Source organism: Sardina pilchardus, chromosome 11, assembly GCF_963854185.1.
Source record: "Sardina pilchardus chromosome 11, fSarPil1.1, whole genome shotgun sequence".
NCBI classification, from domain to species: domain Eukaryota; kingdom Metazoa; phylum Chordata; class Actinopteri; order Clupeiformes; family Clupeidae; genus Sardina; species Sardina pilchardus.
The window spans coordinates 6,528,482-6,548,555 of NC_085004.1; the positions used below are offsets into that span (position 1 = coordinate 6,528,482).

Sequence of the window (20,074 nt, forward strand, 5' to 3'; positions counted from 1 at the left end):
GAACATTACCTGTATTGCCAAAGCTCAATTACACGTACACATAAAGAGGTTAAAGAAAATAAACGTATAACCGAATAGTGGAATTAGCGCATAAGAATACAAGTAGACAGAGAAGAAAGAGAAGTAGAACAACAATTCTACCTAGAAAATGTAATTCCATGGAAGGAATTACCATTACATGTAAATGCAAAAAGGTTGCTGACTGTGTAAAACATTGTATTAGGCCTATAGTTAAAAAGACAACTAGGCTACACAGAAGTATAGATAAATAACAATAACCCAATTACAATTCCACTGAAATTACTTGGAAAGTCACATTTAAAAAGTGATTTATGAAAATGCATCAAAATTGTGGAAATAGGCTATTTTGGAAAATAATTAGAACTAGAAATGCAATTCCAAGGAATTACCAGTGCATGAAAATGCAAAAAATGTATAGATAGATAATGTAGATATGGTTACTAAGGTGTAGCTAGGGTAAACATGGTGGTTGCATAGTTTAAAGAGAGTTGATAGTGTTAAGGTAGACATTTTAAAGCTTAAACATTCCTGTTTTAACTTAACTAATGATTTCTAACAGGTATTCTAAAATGTTAACTATGTTAACAATGATAACCAGGTTGATAAGCTAACTTAGTTGATGATTTCTAGCAGTAATGCTAAAAAAGCTAACTATGCTAACAATGTTAATTATGCTAACAATGGATAGATAGATAGATAGATAGATAGATAGATACTTTATTGATCCCCAAGGGGAAATTCAAGAATGCTAACCAACCACATTGATTAGCTAACTTAGGTAATCATTTTTAGCAGTTATGCTAAAAATGCTAACAATGCTAACCAGGTTGATTAGCTAACTTAGTTGATGATTTTTTGCAGTTATGTTAAAAATGCTAACTATGCTAACAATGCTAACCATGCTAACTAGCTAACTTGCTAGTGAGGACTTTTATTTTGAAACATTTGTTCCTAGGTTATCCATGGTGGCCACTATCAGGAAACAAGAAGTTACTGCAGTATAATCATGTTGGTTGCTATGGAAACGGTCATAAACGCTTAATTTTAATGGTTGCTATGTTGGTTGCTACGTACATGGAGGTTTCATGTAGTTGACTGGAGGCATAGTGGATGACAACTGACAGTTGGAATGGTTGAACAGTTCAATAGATGAGTAGTTTCAATGGTTAAATGATTTAATAGTGTATTATTGCAGTGAGGACTTTTATTTTGAAACAGTTGTGGACAGAGGAAACAGTTAACAGGATATGTAGTCTTCTGAGAGACTGTATGCTTAAAGCCAGAGAAACTGACAGTTGGTGCCCAGGTGGCCGGCCACCTGGCGTAAGATTCTAATTGCTGCCGTGATGTCATAATGAGCAATGTTAAGTCTATGGGGGAAATTGTAATAGTTTTTAACTAATAGTTTACAAAGTATAAAAGTTACAAAGTTGAAAAATACAAAGCAGACATGGCATAAGCAAGACCTACGCAACAACGTTTGAATGAAGTTTATACGTTAAACGGTTGAAGCTGAATTGGCTGCGTTAGAAGATGAAGTTTAACTAGAAATGCAATTCCAAGGAATTACCAGTGCATGAAAATGCAAAAATAGATAGATAATGTAGATATGGTTACTAAGGTGTAGCTAGGGTAAACATGGTGGTTGCATAGTTTACAGAGAGTTGATAGTGTGAAGGTAGACAGTTTAAAGCTGAAACATTCCAGTTCTAACTTAACTAATGATTTCTATTCATGTTAAAATGTTAACTATGGTAACAATGATAATCAGGTTGATTGGTTAACTTAGCTACTGATTTCATGCAATTATGGTAAAAATGTTAACTATGCTAACTATGCTTACAGTGCTAACCAGGTTGATTAGCTAACTTATCTAATGATTTCTAGCAGTTATGCTAAAAATGCTAACTATGCTAGCAATGTTAACTACGGTAACAATGTTAACTTAAACTAACAATGCTAACCAGGTTGATTAGCTAACTTAACTGATGATTTCTAGCAATAATGCTAAAAATGCTAACTATGTTAACAATGCTAAAATTGCTAACAATGCTAACCAGGTTGATTAGCTAACTTAGTTGATGATTTTTTGCAGTTATGCTAAAAATGCTAACTATGCTAAAAATGCTAACCAGGTTGATTAGCTAACTTAGCCAATCATTTCTAGCAGTTATGTTAAAAATGCTAACTATGCTAACAATGCTAACCATGCTAACTAGCTAACTTGCTAGTGAGGACTTTTATTTTTAAACATTTGTTGCAAGGGTATCCATTGTGGCCACTATCAGGAAACAAGAAGTTACTGCAGTATAATCATGTTGGTTGCTATGGAAACGGTCATAAACACTTAATTTTAATGGTTGCTTTGTTGGTTGCTAGGTACATGGAGGTTTCGTGTAGTTGACTGGAGGCATAGTTGATAACTGACAGTTGGAATGGTTGAACAGTTAAATAGTTGAGTAGTTACAATGGTTAAATGATTTAATAGTGTATTGCAGTGAGGACCTTTATTTTGAAACAGTTGTGGACAGAGGAAGTAGTGAAACAGGATCTGTAGTCTTAATGAGATTGTATGCTTAAAGCCTGAGACAGAGGGTGCCTCTCATATAGCGTTTACGCGTCCTCTCTCGCTCCTCGATCCTCACTGATCTACATAAAGAATGATGGAGCGGCAACAATGGGATAGTCTAGCCCTTCTTCTATCTTTCTTTATGTAGATCATTGAGGATCGAGGAGCGAGGGAGGACATATAAACGCTGCTTGAGAGGCACCCACAGTAAATACTTTAAAAGTTGTATGTAGATAGTCTAATTAATGTTGATAGACAGAAAGTTTAATGGATGTTGATAGGCAGATCGTTTAATAGATATTGATTGACAGTTTAATGGGTGGATGAGTGAATGGTCTGAAGAAGATGAATGGATAGAAGGTTGGATGGAATGTGCCTTATATTCTTGTTAAGAGAGACACTGATACAGCTCTCTGAGAGTAGTTGATACAGGTGTAATCAATTTAACTGGCTAGTCTTAAGAGAGCCAGAGTGTATGATTAAAGCCTGAGACAGAGTAAATAATTTAAAAGTTGAATGTAGATAGTCTAATTAATGTTGATAGACAGAGAGTTTAATGGATGTTGATAGGCAGATTGTTTAATAGATGTTGATAGACAGTTTAATGGGTGGATGAGTGAATGGTCTGAAGAAGATGAATGGATAGAAAGTTGGATGGAATGTGCCTTATATTCTTGTAGAATGGAGAGACACAGCTCTCTACTGAGAGTAGTGGATACAGATACAGGTGTAATCAATTTAACTGGCTAGTCTTAAGAGAGCCAGAGTGTGCTTAAAGCTGAGACAGAGTAGATTGTTTAAAATTTGAATGTAGATCGTCTAATTGATGTTGATAGGCAGACTGTTTAGAATGGGTGGATGAGTGAATGGTTTGAAGAAGATGAATGGATAGAAAGTTGGATGGAATTAGGAAGACTTATGTTGATACAGTTGATACAGGGAAACAGAAAATGTAGTCTCAAGAGAGCCAGTGTATGTTTAAAGGCTGAGAGAGAGAGAGAGCTGCTGCACCTGGACTGGCCACCTGGCGTAACATTCTAATTGCTGCCGTGATGTCATAATGAGCAATGTTAAGTCTATGGGGAAATTGTTAATAGTTTTTATTTAATAGTTCAAAAAGTATAAAAGTTACAAAGTTGAAAAATACAAAGCACACATGGCATAAGCAAGACCTACGCAACACAGTTTGAATGAAGTTTCTACGTTAAACGGTTCAAGCTGAATTGCGTGCGTTAGAAGAAGAACTAGAAATGCAATTCCAAGGAATTACCAGTGAATGAAAATGCAGAAATAGATAGATAATGTAGATATGGTTACTAAGGTGTAGCTAGGGTAAACATGGTGGTTGCATAGTTTACAGAGAGTTGATAGTGTGAAGGTAGACTGTTTAAAGATGAAACATTCCAGTTCTAACTTAACTAATGATTTATATTCATGTTAAAATGTTGATTAGCTAAATTAGCTAATGATTTCTAGCACTTACGCTAAAAATGCTAACAATGCTAAATTTGCTAACAATGCTAACCAGGTTGATTAGCTAACTTAGTCGTTATTTTGGCAGTATGTTCAGGATCATTGTCGTGTTGGAAGGCGAATGACCTGCCCATATTCAGCTGTCTAGCAGAGGGACACAGGTTTTCCTCAATCATTTGGGTGTACTTGGCAGCATCCTTTTTCCCTCCTATCCTGACCAATTGCCCAGTCCCCACTGAAGAGAAACATCCCCACAACATAATGTTGCCCCCACCATGCTTCACACTAGGTATGGTGTGTTTTGGGTGTGTTTGGGTGTGTATACTGTGTTTGGTAAGTGCCTGGAGCTCAGTCCAAAAAGTTCAATCTTAGTCTCATCTGACCATATTAGCTTTTTCCACATGGTAGCAGAATATTCCAGATGTGTTTTTGCACTGAACTCCAAGCGCAATGTTTGGTGAATACCAAACACAGTACACCACCCAAAACACACCATACCTAGTGTGAAGCATGGTTGGGGCAACATTATGTTGTGGGGATGTTTCTCTTCAGCAGGGACTGGGCAATTGGTCAGGATAAAAGGGAAAATGAATGCTGCCAAGTACACCCAAATTCTTGAGGAAAACCTGTGTCCCTCTGCTAGACAGCTGAAGATGGGCAGGTCATTCGCCTTCCAACACGACCATGATCCTAAACATACTGCCAAAAGAACAAAGCAGTGGCTTAAGTATACACTCTAAAAAATGTTGGGTTAGATATAACCCAACCTTAACCCAGCTGCTGGTTAACTATTGGACCAACACCGCATTGAGTTATACTAACCCAACACAGTGGGTACAAAATTAAACCCAGCAGGTTGGGTATGATTCTAACCCAAAACGCTGGGTTATATCAACACAACATAAGTCAGATTGCCACAATAGATTGGGTAAAATAAACTATTTGCTGGGTTATAACTACATAATTGCTGAGTATTATTCACACAGTATATTGGGTACAGATTCAACCCAAACCACTGGGTTACATCAACAGAACTGCTAGTTAAAATTACCACAGCCAAGTTTTCCAAACCCAGTATGGGTAGCATTGAGAAAATGGGCAAAGAAATACAATTCAACATAATTATTTACTTGACAGTTTACTTTATTTTTGAACAGATAGTCTAGTAGTCACAAAGGCATGTGATGTGATAGGCTACTTCCACGAAGGCAGGCAGATTCTACAGTCCGTTTTGGGGGTCAGCCCTGTCAATCAAAGACAGAAAAAGTGCATTAATCACTGTACAGAACTTTACGAAAACTTCCATGAACCATTATCAGTGAATGATGTTAACAGATATTAAAAATCCACCAGGAGACAAAATATTAGCGCAACACACTCAGAAACAATGACGACCTGATATTATGGAGTTGTTTTAGGAGATGATCTGGAGCAGACTGACAAACACAAGTTCAGTAACGTTAGCCAGCTAGCTGCTAATGTAAACACATCGGCTTTGACTGTGTTCGCTAACATTAGCTGACAAACGTTAGCTAGCTGCTAGACCAAAACGAAATATAGCTGTTGTTATGCTATGTAGTTCATTGTAAAAGTTCGTTTTGATCCTGTTCAGCAGGTTATACTCAGTGAAGACAGAACTATGTTTTCGTGAGTCTGTCTTTGTGTAGATGTAACATTAACTGTAACTTTAAGTCTAATCTAATGTTAGCTAGCTGGCATGAATGACACGTCCTGCTTGAGCCTGAAATTGGCAGGCAGCTATTCATTCATATATCACAAAGGCTATCTCTGGGTGGACTCTTAAAATCTGTTTGAATGATAATGCAATAAAATAAAGGTTAAAAGCAGATACATACCTTACGAAATGGCCTGATTTCCATTGCATGTTGACAGCAACTGCTGGACTGGACGGTTGGAAGAATAACGATTTTTCTTTTCAAATTTTAACTATGTAGCTGAGTAAAAGCAACCCTATGCTGGGTAGTGTAGTGGGGGAGAGGAGGGGCACTGTTCTAAAATACAACCCAGAAAGCTGGGTTACCGAAAATAACACAACTTGAGTAAAAACAACTCCACAAAATGACCCAGCAGCCTAAACCCAGCAGTTGGGTAGAGAATATAACCCAGCATTTTTTAGAGTGTAGGATGATGAATATCCTTGAGTGGCAAAGTCAGAGCCCTGACTTAAATCCTATAGAAAATCTGTGGATTGACTTGAAGAGAGCAGTCCATCGCCGTTCCTTACAGAATTTGACTGGATTTTAACAATTCTGCACAGAAGGTTGGGCAAATATTCCCCAATCAAGCAGATACCCGGCTATGTGTGTACGGGGCCTCAGTGATGTGTTAGGTATACTAACGCTTTTGCGCCCACTTCAGGCATATTTGTATCGCAACGTGTGCATAAAAAGATGGCGAGGTATGTACCAACAGCGAGAAGCTTAAAATGCACCTAATTACGTATTCCCCGTATGTACTAAAATTGCCCATGAAAGTGCATGTCTATTTTGCGCCTAAATATTTTCTTTCAAAGACAACAGAATCGCTAATAAAAGCCAGTGTTTTGTTAGTCTGTGCCAAACATAATGTTTTAGTTGTATGACATTGTTAGTACATGCATACTATATGTTCACACATGGATACTACATGCATGAATGCTAAGGCAGGACATACATTATGCATGTTCTGCCTTAATATATGCATTATACATTTGATTTTAGAACCACATATGGTCCTTGCATTATTCTAAGACAAATGTTGAATCATGTGTTTTCAGCAGGACCTCTCCATATCACTCCCATTCATTCATGCATACATTCACTCATTCACTCGCTCACTCACTCACTCATTCTTCCTCTAACACATGTTCAGATTATGTGACAGTACTTTGACTCTCATTTTCTTCCTCTCTTTTTTCTCTCCCTCTTCATCTCGTCTTTCTACCCTTCCTCATCTCTTCTTTCTACCCTACCTTATTTTTGGCTCTTCTTTCTACACTGCTGTTTTTATCTGATAGTTTGCTCATGTAGAAAACTATGTGTTTTAGGGTGTTTTCACACCTGGTCCCCTTTAAAAGAACCAAACTCAGTCCTCTTTAAGTGGACCAAAAAGTGGACCAACAAAAAAAGAACTCAGTTCTTTTTGTGTTCACACTGTGCGTTTATGAGAGAGAGGACTGGGTTCTCTCCCTGGTCCAGTTAAGCTGTGTTGGGGCCTCAGTCCTCTTTCTGTTCACACCAGGTCCTCTAGAGCTTTCAGACCCCTACTGCACTGAATCAGAGAGGGTTAAAGCGGAGCAAGAGGCCCCAACGTTCGACCATTTCCGCATTCTATTATTGCAAGGGGATTGGGAGGGAATCCCCCTTTATGCTGCTGCCGGTTACTGTCTGGTTTCTAGCTAGCTAGCTAGCTAGCTAAGGTAACATTTTAAACGAAGCAGTATAATTTCTTTGAAGTGACAACTACCTGAATAACATTAGTGACATTAGTTAAAGTGGGTAGTTTATACTCCAATGAACTTGCAATGGTATACAGTTTAAGTGGAGTCTTTCAACTAGTGACCTCGCAGCGCATAGCTTGTTACTGTGCATTCACACCGAAACCGTCAAAAGAGTCAAAATCGCTGGTGAAGCTCATAGCTCGACGCTCAACTCAGTTCAGCGCTGAAAGCTTCAAAGCCAAGACGTGAAACATTCGAACCAACCACAAGCAGCAATCCTGTGAGTTTGACATTCTAATTGGTTGACGCCGAACCGTGTCACAGCTAATTACCATAAAGTTAACTGAGGCTCAACTTTATTTTGACGCCCGTGAAGCTCATGAAGCCACGCTCACGCCCGGAACGCTTTTGAAGCCGGTAACGCCGACCCTCCATAGAAAATTAATGATTTCCGGCGCTCTTGACGCTTTTGACGGTCTTGGTGTGAACGCACAGTTATGGTAATGCCATTCACTTACATAGCTTTTTAAGCTGACGTTTGCTAGCTAGCTAGCTCGGTTCACAGACTAATTAAAAGATTTAGTCCGTGTCCTATAGAATGATTCATTGGTATCATGCATGATTTTAGACAGTAATACTGTAAACACAATTATGTTTATCTGCTCTTATCATGTTAAGAGAGAGAGAGTTTATTTAGTGACTACTGTCCCGTTTTGCTCCCATAGTAACGTATTGTGTTGCAGTATCTGACAGTAATGAAGGATCTTTGACTGAATCCTGAGTCCCGGCTGAGACGGTCACGTGACCAAGCTACGGCAAACTGAGAAGGTTAAACCACAGTGCAAAAAGGCGAATGGGAACCCGGTGCGCTTTGTGTTCACAATGCCTGGATTAGGCGAACTGTACCGTGGACTTTTTAGCGAACCGTACTGAGACCACCTCCCGAGGTAGTCTCAGTTCGGTTCGTTTTAAAGGGGTCTGGGTACGGTTGGAGTGTTCACATATACGCAAAAAATGCTGAGTCATCGATCTGAGTTCGTTTAGATGGCTGAAAGGGACCAAGTGTGAAAACACCCTTAATGTATCCTCACAAAGATGTTTGCTCCCATCAGTTTATGAATGTTAATGTTTTGTCCAAAGTTGACTTCTAAAGGTATCAATACTGTAAACTTCGCATTGCCTCAACATTATCTGAAAAGTTAAAGCAACATAAGAGAACAGTAACGATGTGTTGTGTCTTTCCATCTTCATCACAGGAAAATAAAGACCAACTACTTTATTGTGTCGCTGGCCTTTGCGGACCTGTTGGTGTCGGTTCTGGTGATGCCGTTCGGGGCCATCGAGCTGATCCGGCAGGACTGGATATTCGGCCCCACCTTCTGCCTGGTGCGGACCTCGCTGGACGTTCTGCTGACCACAGCCTCTATCTTGCACCTCTGTTGCATCTCCCTGGACAGGTAAGTCCTACCATTACATAATTGTTGTAGCATACACTTCACAGAACAGAACACTTCAATTGTTCACCTGTAGTTTCGCTGCCAGTCTCCACTGAAGCTACTGTAAGCGGCCATGTTAGCAAATTAGCCATAAAAAAACAACCCTGAGTTCATCTTCATTGATCAGGGAAAGAGGGAAGGAGAGAGACAATGGAGATGGAAAGCTGAAATAGTGTTTTGTTTGTGTGTGTGTGTGTGTGTGTGTGTGTGTGTATGACTTTGTGTATTGTGTGTGTGTGTGTTTCTTTCTTGTCTTCCTGTCTCTTTCTCTGTCTCTGCATGTGTTTGCTGCCCCTTTCCCACCCTCAGTCTGTCTGGAGGCCACTTAGTCCCAGCTCTTTGTGTCTCTTCGGTGGCACTGTCTGATTACACAGGCGGTCGTGTCGGAGAGAGCAGAGGAGAGGAGAGTCAAAGCTCTCTTTATGCTTTTAAGGAATCAAAGTAAATTTGGATTCAAGAAAAAAGCTGCATGGCCTGCAGCCCTGTTGAGCTGCACAAAGCCATCTCATCACTGCATTTAAGCAGAAGAGAGCGTCCTGGCAGCGCAGTGAAGTGGAGAGAGTAGAGAAGAGAGAGGACGGCAGAGAGAGACGCAGGCGCCTGCAGGCCGCCAGAGAAAGGATGCATTAACACTTGGAGGTCCGGGGGCAGTCGGCTATACCTTGACATTTTTAAGTTTTTCATCTAACTAAAAACATCTATGCAAAAGTGGCACAAAGTGGTTAAGGAGCACTGGAGGGAGAGAAGGAGGAATGAGACATAGGAAGGGGGGAGCAAAAGGAGAGAGACAAAGAAGAGAGGTAGATTAAACAAAAGACGAAGGGGAGCAAAAGAACAAAAGTGAGGGGAGAGAAAATAGGTAAGGAGGAGAAGAAGAGGTAGATTTACTGTAACAAGAGAGAAAGGGAGGGAGAGAAGGAATGAGAAGGAGTAAAGAAGAGAGGAAGATAGGTAGATTTAACAAAAGAAATGAGAGCAGGAGGGAGAGAAGGAGGAGGGAGGAAAAGACAAGGAAATAGTAAGAAGAGGAAGCGTGGGAAGATGAACACAGATGATTATCATAAGTGACAGACAACAGACCTTTTTCTGTACACTGTAAAAAAAGAGTCCCACTGTCAGTAATTTGACTTGAGGCACATTCAACTCTGATGCTCAATTCAATCAAGCCAAAGAACATACTCTTTGGTTCTTTTGGAGAAAGGGGTGGGGGTGGAGAGGGGAGGAATAGATGGAGGGGGGAAAAGATAGGAAGAGGAAATGGGTAGATTGCAGAGAAAAGAGAAAATAGAGGCGGTCTGATATGCACATCTACTCAGTGCCAGTCTGTTGGTCTTTCACTGCTTGTGTCTTGTCTTGTTTATCCCCCCTTCTCTCCCTTTCTCTCTCTCTTTGTCTCCCTCTATTTCTCTCTCGGCCTCTAGCCCTTTTCAGACTGAGAAACGGTACATTAGCGCTTAAGAAATAGCGGGTTTAGGGGAATTTCGCTACATATTGTTTTTTTCAGCACAGTCTAGGCTACCCAGATCTGCCACAATATCATGTATACATACTTGCATTGATTTGACTTAGATTTTTAAATAATAAAAAATTGAAAAGCATACTATACAAATTCTTACATTTCGACATGTATCTCACCACAGCAAGCTGACAGCTCAACATGACTTGCATGGTTGTGTAGGCCTGACTGTCCTGGAAATGGCAATATAAGAACCATGGTGGAGGTACACTTTGGGGCTGAGCAATTTACTGAAATATGTGGTGTGTGCCTTCCAGAAATAAATGGCAATTTTTTTATTTAGTGCTGAGAAATGACTTTTTGACACTTTTTGCGCTCCATATTTGTGACACTAGCTGATCTGACCTGACTTGTTTGCGTGGTAGCACACATGACGTGCACAGATGATGATTCTCTATAATATGTTTTACTGCATTGCAATGAACAAAGTAAAGGCAAAAAAGTGTTTATTTGTCAAACAAATTTCGATGCAGTATGAGTCTTGAATTGGATACCATACAGGAGTTTGCTAGGATCTCAAAACTGTATTATGAACGTGACTTGCCATAGAGAAACACATGATAACGTTGTATTATGAACATAGGCTATTATGCCACACACAAACATGGGGTAAGTGGAGCTAAATTAAGTTTTCTTTTGCTGTCACTTCGTCTGTTTTATGGCCTAGAATGTTGTATTTGGTGTCTGTGGATAGCTTTAGCTCTCCTCTTTCATCTGACATGCGTGCATATCTTTCTAATGGCGGTTTCACGAGTAAATCAAACGAGAGTAATGGTAGCCGAAGCTATATGACATTATTATATGTTTGTCACTTTGTCTGATTTCATTTCATTCTCCTCTTTCATTTGATATGCGTGTCATGTCTATGCGATGTGGGGTCTGCGAGTAATTCAAGCGAGAGTTCTGGATGCGTGGGTGAACGCAGAGCAGTATAGACTGTAAATATGATATACTTTGATTTAACTTCATGATTTTATTTTATTTTCATACTTGATCGTACAGACAAGTGTCTAGTCTCGTTGGAAAGCCCCGGTTCCACCCTTTCGTGCAATATAAGTCTCATCTCGCTGTTACTAACATTCACGGAGCAATGTAACAAAGAACAATGTGTGCGTTTTTTGACGCACTTTGCGTCCGTCGGGCTCATAGGGTTAAGTCCTATTGTAAGGACTTTTGGTTGCAGTTCCACCAGAATTCCACTGGGGGCGATCGTCTGAGTGCAGAATGAATGGGAGTCTATGGAGCTAGATGGCTAAATTGGTCTCTTTCACCCAATTGTCGTTGAGAAATCTAAGAATTGATTATAGTTTTTGCAAGTTCAAGTATAACTTTTATACTTTTTAAACTATTAATTAAAAACTAGAAAATGTAATTCCATGGATGAAATTACCATTGCATGTAAATGCAAAAAGGTTGCTGTGTAAAACATAGTATTAGTTAAAAAGACAACATACTGTAGGCCTATGACACAGTAAAGAATAGATACATAACAACAATAACCCAATTACAGTTCCACTGAAATTACTTGCAACCCCACATTTAAAAAGTGATTTATGAAAATGCATTTAAATTGTGGATAGTAGCCTATTTTGGAAAATAGCCTAGGCAAACTCTTCATTTATTAGAATAAAAGACTGAAATGAAGTTGCCAACTCTAAACGAGTTGCAAGCGCTGACACTTTGTTTAGTAGCCTATGAAATTCAACTAGCCTACAGTGGTAGGATAGCTTACTATAGGTAGCCTATACACTTTAATGCAGGTAAAGAGTAGGATAGCCTACATAGGCGACCCCATTGGAATACGGAATACAATCTCAAACAACTTCAACGATGATGCAGCAACAGGTATGATATCTAGCAAATGTAACGTTAGCTTACGGTAGAACATTTTATGTAGGCTACACAATAGCCGGGATGAGCTAGTATGTAGGTTCTTCAAAGAGTTTCCAAGTGTATTACTATCCTAGGGATGTACAATACACTGTTAACAAAGTTTTTTAATATGTGAATGATATCTAGAGCTTTGAATGATAAGCTGGCTGTCTTAGTCAACATGCCTAGCTAAATGGTAGGCTACAACTGGCATGTCTATCAGGTTGGACTTCACTTAGAACACTGAGTTAAGACGTGTTGGCTGCAACCGGCCTGACGCTAGACGTTAGCCAGGAGCAAAGCAAACGTTGTTGTCGACTAAATACAATGCTTAGGCTACGTTAACGTTAGGTTTGACTGTCTTTAGCTATTGATAACGTTACCTAGAGCTAACCGGTTACGGTGACGACAAGCAAATCAAGTAAGGAGTAGGCAGGAGACAAGACGATAACGTCCAAGTTTACCAGCTGTAGCATGGTAGAATGTTTTCACAGCTGTTACAGCTTAATGAGCACTACGTAACAATCCCTTCTCTGCCGCCAAAGCGTCTCAACGTTAACTCTATGGGATTTTTGAACTATTTTATCGTAAATATCTCAAAAAGTATAAATTTCACAAATGTGAAAAATAATAGAACAAATCTCCGTTTCAAGACCTTTGTAGGAGTGCTTGAATGACGTCAAACGGTTCAGTGGTTCTAGAGCCTTTGATCGTTGATTTTGGTCGGAAGAAGACTAATTTTAAGAAGAACAGGGATAACAGTACATTGCATTTACATGCAATGTAACTATTAACATTTCCCCATAGACTAAACCAGAGCCATATAGATACAGAGTTGCAACAACCCGGGTACAGAAAATTCGGTTTGTGACGTGGTTCGTGTAACTTCAAATAGTTCAAAATAGTTCCCGGAAGCGATTGACTGTTCGTTAGAATAACCGTCTTTTACTGTCTGTTAACGAGAACGCTATTAGTGTTCGATCATAACTTCCGGGAACTATTGTTGAGAAAATATGGAACATTAGCGTCAATGGAGTTGTCGCAACTCTGTATCTATATGGCTCTGGACTAAACATTGCCCCATTATGACATCAGCAATTAGAATCCTACGCCAGCTGGTCAGCCACCTGGGCACCAACTGTCATTTTCTATGGCTTTAAGCATACAGTCTCTCATTAAGACTACAGCAGGCGGTTGCACCAGCTGAACGTAAAGTCCATCGTAAGTTCCAGTGTAAAGTTGATCTTAACCTTATGTTCCACGTAGCTAGTTTCAAGCTAGCACTGTTCTAAATTCCAGTTGCACCACCATAACTTAGGATGTAACTTAACTAGTAGTGCGTAAATGACCTACGGTCAAATAAGTGTCACATTTAATGACGTTTAGAATGCATCAAGCCAATCATTAGTAGCTTACAATGTAAACAGGAAGTGTGGCAGTAGCTACCAAGGGGGCAGGCATATTCACAGAAGTAGAAACACGAAATGAGCTCGTGATCAACGCTCTGCTAACTCCCATGGACGGCCATAGATTGCAGATTTTTTTGCGATCCCATAACTTCATGTAACATGTGCCCTGTGTCGCCCTTATAGCTTCTGTGAATTCTATATAGGGTATCGAAGGCAAAACTAATTCACTTCATCCTCGTATATAACGTTGGTTTCTCGTAAAGAAGTATAGTTAGCATGTCGGTTGGAGGGAAGCTAACGTTCGAGGGGAGATTTCCCGTAATGTTTGGATAAGAAGCTGAGTGAGCCTGCACGAAAACCATGACGGAAAGTCATTCGCAAGATCAGTGAAAATGCGTGTAGCCTACGGTAGCCTACTGTTTGAAAGGGTAAAGCATTACCTAGAGGCAAGTAAGCATATAATAATATTAAAAACGAACGTTAACAATTTCATAGGCTTTCGATCTATCAGATGAGTTACAGCAATGTGCAGGATGGCTAACGTCACAAAGTGAGTACGAGTCTGCGCAGCACGACGGAAAGTAAACAGAATTTTGTTTCAGCCCCTTTCCATTGAGAACAACGGAGTCTGTTTGTCCATTTCTTTTAGGTCTATGGTAGCTACACGTGTGTTGAATGAAAACTTCCAGCATCCAATCTGGAAGGATACAAAAACATGAGGCTCGTTTGCGATGAGCTGCGGCTGACTTAGGCTGGCTTCATACGTCAACGAGAGCTGCAGAGTCTTAGCAGGAGGGGCAACTAGCACACGCAGCTGAGCCCGGACAGTCTGACTGAGCTTACGTACCTGCAGTTACTCGCGAGAGACCTCGCTGGAGACCTTGCGGTAGATATCGCGGTAGATATTGCGGGATTTTGTATTAAATACAGTAAAACTTTTAGTCTTACTCATTAAAATGAGCATGGTGACTGACGAAATAAATTGATATGATGTGTTTAAATAAACCACTATTGTCATACAGTTAACAGGCCTGCATTGTAGCACATTAATTAAATATCAAGTGTTTTCCGTGTATATATTTAACCAACAGCATAAAATAGCAGAATATCCTCACGTTTTCAGTAGGCTAGCCTACCGCTGTTCCAGAAATCACAAATAAGAAGGTATCCCTTCGATTTCTGTTCATTTTAGCACATTCTAACGTAAGGAGCAAAGATTCTAGAACAGAGCAAGATGGATCACAGGGATAAGCTCCAGCGTCGTCCCAGACGTTGGTTTTAGTGCCGTTGGACTGATCCGTCTTGGTCTGCTCTAGAGTCTTGGGTAAGGAGGCACAACGAGACACCTGTCATACTCGTCATGGGGAGATTCTTCCAAACGGCCCTATCACAACTTTGAACTGACGTCATTGGGGTGGGTTTAGCCAGCGCAGTTGCTTAAAAACCAACTGCGCTGGCTGAGCTAAGACACAGTCTCCCGAGATCTTGTAAGGACATGTGACATGATGTCACGGTGGTAACTCCCACCGCGACTGTAAGAAGTCGGACATGATTTCTAACCAGTTTGCATTTCGTCTGTCCCAGTATGCACTGTGTTTAACCCAGCATGCATCACATCAAGTCAGATCTGCGCAGATTTTCGTCAAGTCAAACGCACCTATTTATATCGTTTTTAATACTCAACGTTAGCTGTCCGATCACACAAGTTCGCTGTAGGTTTGTGTTTTAAGATACTCGATGGTGTATATTTCACAATAAAGTGCTACTTAACATGAATTTGTTTTGTTAAAGCCATCTTATTGTCTGGGCTATCTAAGCTGTTCATTGTTTGTAGGCTACAGTGTGTTTTCTCTCGAGGTGATGAGTTTGGTTGTCTAGCAACAAATTTAACTGACTTATTAAAAACGTAACGTTATTTTTTTCCGAGCGTTCACGTCGGACATAAGAGACGACTTGTTTGCTACACGAAGGAATTATAATAGCCTAGGTAAGTTGTTTGCACCCCTGACACTTTTACATCAGTAATACAAACTAGTTTAGTCTATGTTGCTTACGTTACCATTAATGCTTGTGTGTTACATTTGTTACTTTTAGTGTGGCTTAAATGAAATGTTTGCTATGTTAGACTGTCGACATCGATAATGCTAATCTTAGCTATAGCCTAACCCTGCTACAGTCCTGATAGGATGACATTACTGTGTATCATAATCTTGCTTTTCAATATAACCTACGGTTCCTTCTGATTTAGTTTACGTGTCATGATTTAGGCTAGTTTTAGCAGTAGCCAAAACTAACGTCACGTTAGTTCAAGACGAACTATAACCAGAGCCCGTCTACCCTTATTAGACATTCTCTCTCCCTCTCTTTCTCTCTCTCTCAATATTTTTTTTTTATTTCAAGAAAGCTTTATTGACATGACAAGAGTACTTGTGTTGTCAAAACATTCACTCAGATAAATAAGTTCATAATATGGACAACACTAGTATTACTATGAGTATGTGCTATGATGTAACATAATTTAAATATGAAAAAGATAATAAATAAAGCAATACATTTGCATACTATAAAAAATATCTCCCTTTCTCTCTCTCCATGATTGTGTTTTTAATTTATCCTGTGTGAGAGTGAATAATATTTTTCCTTTTTTAGCTTGTGTTTAGAATGTCTTGATTTCATTTTTTGAAAAGGTTCCAAATTTTGTCTCTGGCAATAAAGGAAACACAAAAGTGAAAACATCTCTCTTTTTGTAGACTTTGCTGCTGTTTGATAACATATTATAGTCTGGAGCCAGGAGCACCTCAGAGGAAATATTGATTTAATAGATGAGGTCTATTTGACATCCACTTACAAGAGCTTGAAACACTGTCCTGAGTATTTCAGCCAGACCCACTGGAGGGTTTCAAACCCTTTTTGAAAAACAATGTTCTTGTTTCATCTTCTTCCATCGGTCCAGTTCTCCTAAAGTGTTCCCTGCATAATAACCCTTAGAAAGGAATGTCCATTATGAACTCCTCTTACTAAAGTGTTTAGATCAGAGTAAGCTCTGAGGAAAGTGACAGACCGAAACATTTGCACAGCACCTTTCTGTAGAGCCCTGGAGATAGATGTGTGTGTGTGCGTGTGTGTGCGTGTGCGTGCGTGCATGCGTGCTTCTTTGTCTGGGTGGGTGTGGCTGTTCACCTGTGCATGATTGTCTGACTGTGTGTGTGTTCGTGTATTTTGAATAACTTTTAGAGCAAGTCTTTCCAGCTGTTGTATGTTCAGAATAAAGAAAGCAATGCAGAGAGGGGTTAGCATACTGTAAAAACTCCAAATTAACTGTCCAGTGGTGTAGTTTAGTGTAGTGTAGTTAATGGAGTGGAGTGGAGTAGAGTGTAGTGTAGTAGAGTTTAGTATAGTGGAGTGTAGTAGAGTGTTATGTAGTGTAGTAGAGTGTAGTGTAGTGTAGAGTGTAGTGTATTGTAGTAGAGTGTAGTGTAGTGTGTAATGTAGTGTAGTGCAGTGGAATGGAGTGGAGACACTGATTTTTCTAAAACGGTCCTTGATTATGATTGGCTGAATCGCTTTCGATGCCGTTGTAAATATCACGATAAACACACACCTTGACCGCATTTTGTTCTATAGTAATGCGCTAGCAAAACTAGCACAAAAGTTAGAGTGGCTGCGTCTCGTTTGTTGCATGGCAACCATTCATATTGAGGGAATATTTTTCTTGCTAAAGGGGTTTTAGGCACTCCGCACACACACAGGCAGTGCGGTGTTCCAGTTCCATTGTTGCAAAACGGCAACATTCTTTTACTGTCTTTTACTGTTTATTAGGGCTGGGATAAACGATTATTTTCTAAACGATTAATCTAGCGATTATTTTTTTGATGCATCGATTAATTTTTCAACTTGATTCAGTATCTCCCCACTAGTTGACTAATAGCTATACATGTTGATTTACAGATCTGAATTAAATAAAACATGAATTTCTTCTGTACAAGTGCAAAGTAATGCATTCTAAGTCAGAGGTAGCATTCAATAAAACCTTGAAGCCTTGAAAACACTGGGAATGTTGTCAAATTTAAGGAGACGAGATCCCAACTGTCATCAATAAAATGACAAGTTAAGTTTATTTAAGTCTTTGGGACCTACTGTATATCCCAATCAAATCATCATTATGATGATCATTATTACAATTATTATTATTATTATGCTGTATTAAGGCAAGACACGGCAGGTGAAAACATCGTTTTTTTCATCCCCGGTCAATTTCGATTTGCACATTTAGGTGTTTATTTCATGACATTTTGTCTACTCACGCCTATATATTTCTTCTAATTTCACCAAAAGTTCCCATTCTAAAGTGTCATGTACTACCGCGACCGTGATCCAAATCATATCGTGTGTGACACCGTTGGAAAGCCCCGTTTCTCCTGCACGACGCTATGCAATCCAAATATGGACACTTCCTATGTATTAGCAACCAATCGCGAAAGTTCAAAGGCGAGTCTAGGCTTAGAACGTATCCCATTGGCTGTGTTTCAAGGCTGTTTTCTCAAATCAAGTTTCTTCTCCCACTCTGAGAGCATAATCTCCACTTTTGAAGCACTTACATGCGCCAAACTTTCCAGTCTTATACCAAACTATATTTACGAGTCATTGCATGAGAAAACCAGGCAGAGCTGGGAAGATGGGGGTCGGCCAAATCGGCTCATACTTTGTATATGTGATAAGTATGTGGAACTATGAACAGCCATATACTTAAAACCCTCCAGCTGTTTTTTGTTATGGAGTTCTGGGACCCCTCTCAGAGACCCTCAAAAATCCAACAATTCATGGCTGAAAATGACTGAAATTGCCATTTCTACCCTGATTATCCAATAAAGATATGAACATAAGCTTTATATTTCCATAGAGCCTAGGTAGCATAGTTTTAAAGACCAAAAGGTGCACCGAGGGGTTATCTACACCACTGAAAGCAGAATTTTCCTCCCTCTAAAGTTCGGTCATTTTTAAGAAGCATTATCTCGTATTCGCAGTGGCTTTGGTGGATGGTTTTACTGTTGCTGGAGAAAGGAACATCTACTGATTCAAAAACAATTGTCGTCTAATTGGGCCACACATAATATGTGCCGTGCCAGGAGGGTCTTTAGCAGGATTTGTCGTGTTTTGGCCTATGATAAACCATATTCAGATCGCCATCACATGCCATACCATGGCATTACATCACAAACAGATGTAATGCCAGATGTTTGCGATGTAATGGCATGGTATGGCCACTCGGTGGCGATCTGAATAGTCTAGTTTCAAATGTATGACAACCCAGAACAACAATGCATGCAGAGGTCTGCACTCTTTGAGTGCTTTTCTAGTTAATTAAAGCTTTCTTCAACAATTTGTCATACAGTGACACAAAAATTGACCATAAATTACCCTATAGTGAGATATTATTGCCTGGTTTATTATACTCCAAAACCCGAAAACCCCCCGTAAAGACCCTCCTGGCACGGCGCACATTATGTGTGGCCCAATTAGACGACAATTGTTTTTGAATCAGAAGATGTTCCTCTGTCCAGCAACAGTAAAACCATCCACCAAAGCCACTGCGAATGTGAGATAATGCCTCCTAAAAATGACCAATTTTAGAGGGATGAAAATTCTGCTTTCAGTGGTGCAGATAACCCCCTAGTGCACCTTTTGGTCTTTAAAACTATTCTACCTAAGCTCTATGGAAACATAAAGCTCATGTTCATATCTTTATCAGGATAATCAGGGTAGAAATGGCAATTTTGTGCATGCAATTATATCGATACTAGTAGCTCAAAGTATCGCAATACTTAATAATAGAATTTAATTATCTATTTTACTTTTATTTGAGTCCCCAAGGGGAATTTCAAGATATTACACTCACAAGGTGGCGCTTGTTGTGGCGGTTTATTGTGCATTCAACGGCAATTTCAAATAAAAATGGCTTCACAATCACAACCTGTTATAGACGACCCTCCATCACATTGAAAGTGTGGGTGTACTTCGGTTTTCAACAAAAAGCCAATAGTAAGGACCTTGATATGCACCACGCCATGGCAGAGTGAGTTGAACAGTGTTATTTTCCTTATTTTTTGTAATGCCTTTGAATAATATGAGAGACATGAATAGCAATATATCGCAGAATCGAATCGCAATACTTGTTGTATCGCAATATGTTTAGAATCGCAATAATATCGAATTTTGGCCCAAATATCGCAATAGTATCGAATTGTCATTCTTTTGCCAATTCCCACCCCTACTACGCAA

General features: G+C 39.6%; 1 protein-coding gene across 1 annotated transcript in view; it reads left to right on the top strand.

Annotated features, from left to right (window-relative positions):
• The window catches only part of htr4 (5-hydroxytryptamine receptor 4), a 90,765-nt gene that overhangs the window by 31,029 nt on the left and 39,662 nt on the right, over positions 1 to 20,074 (top strand). The window contains exon 3 of the mRNA XM_062549919.1: positions 8,759 to 8,959. Coding sequence (XP_062405903.1) covers positions 8,759 to 8,959 — 201 coding nt within the window. The remainder of the gene's footprint in view (positions 1 to 8,758; positions 8,960 to 20,074) is intronic.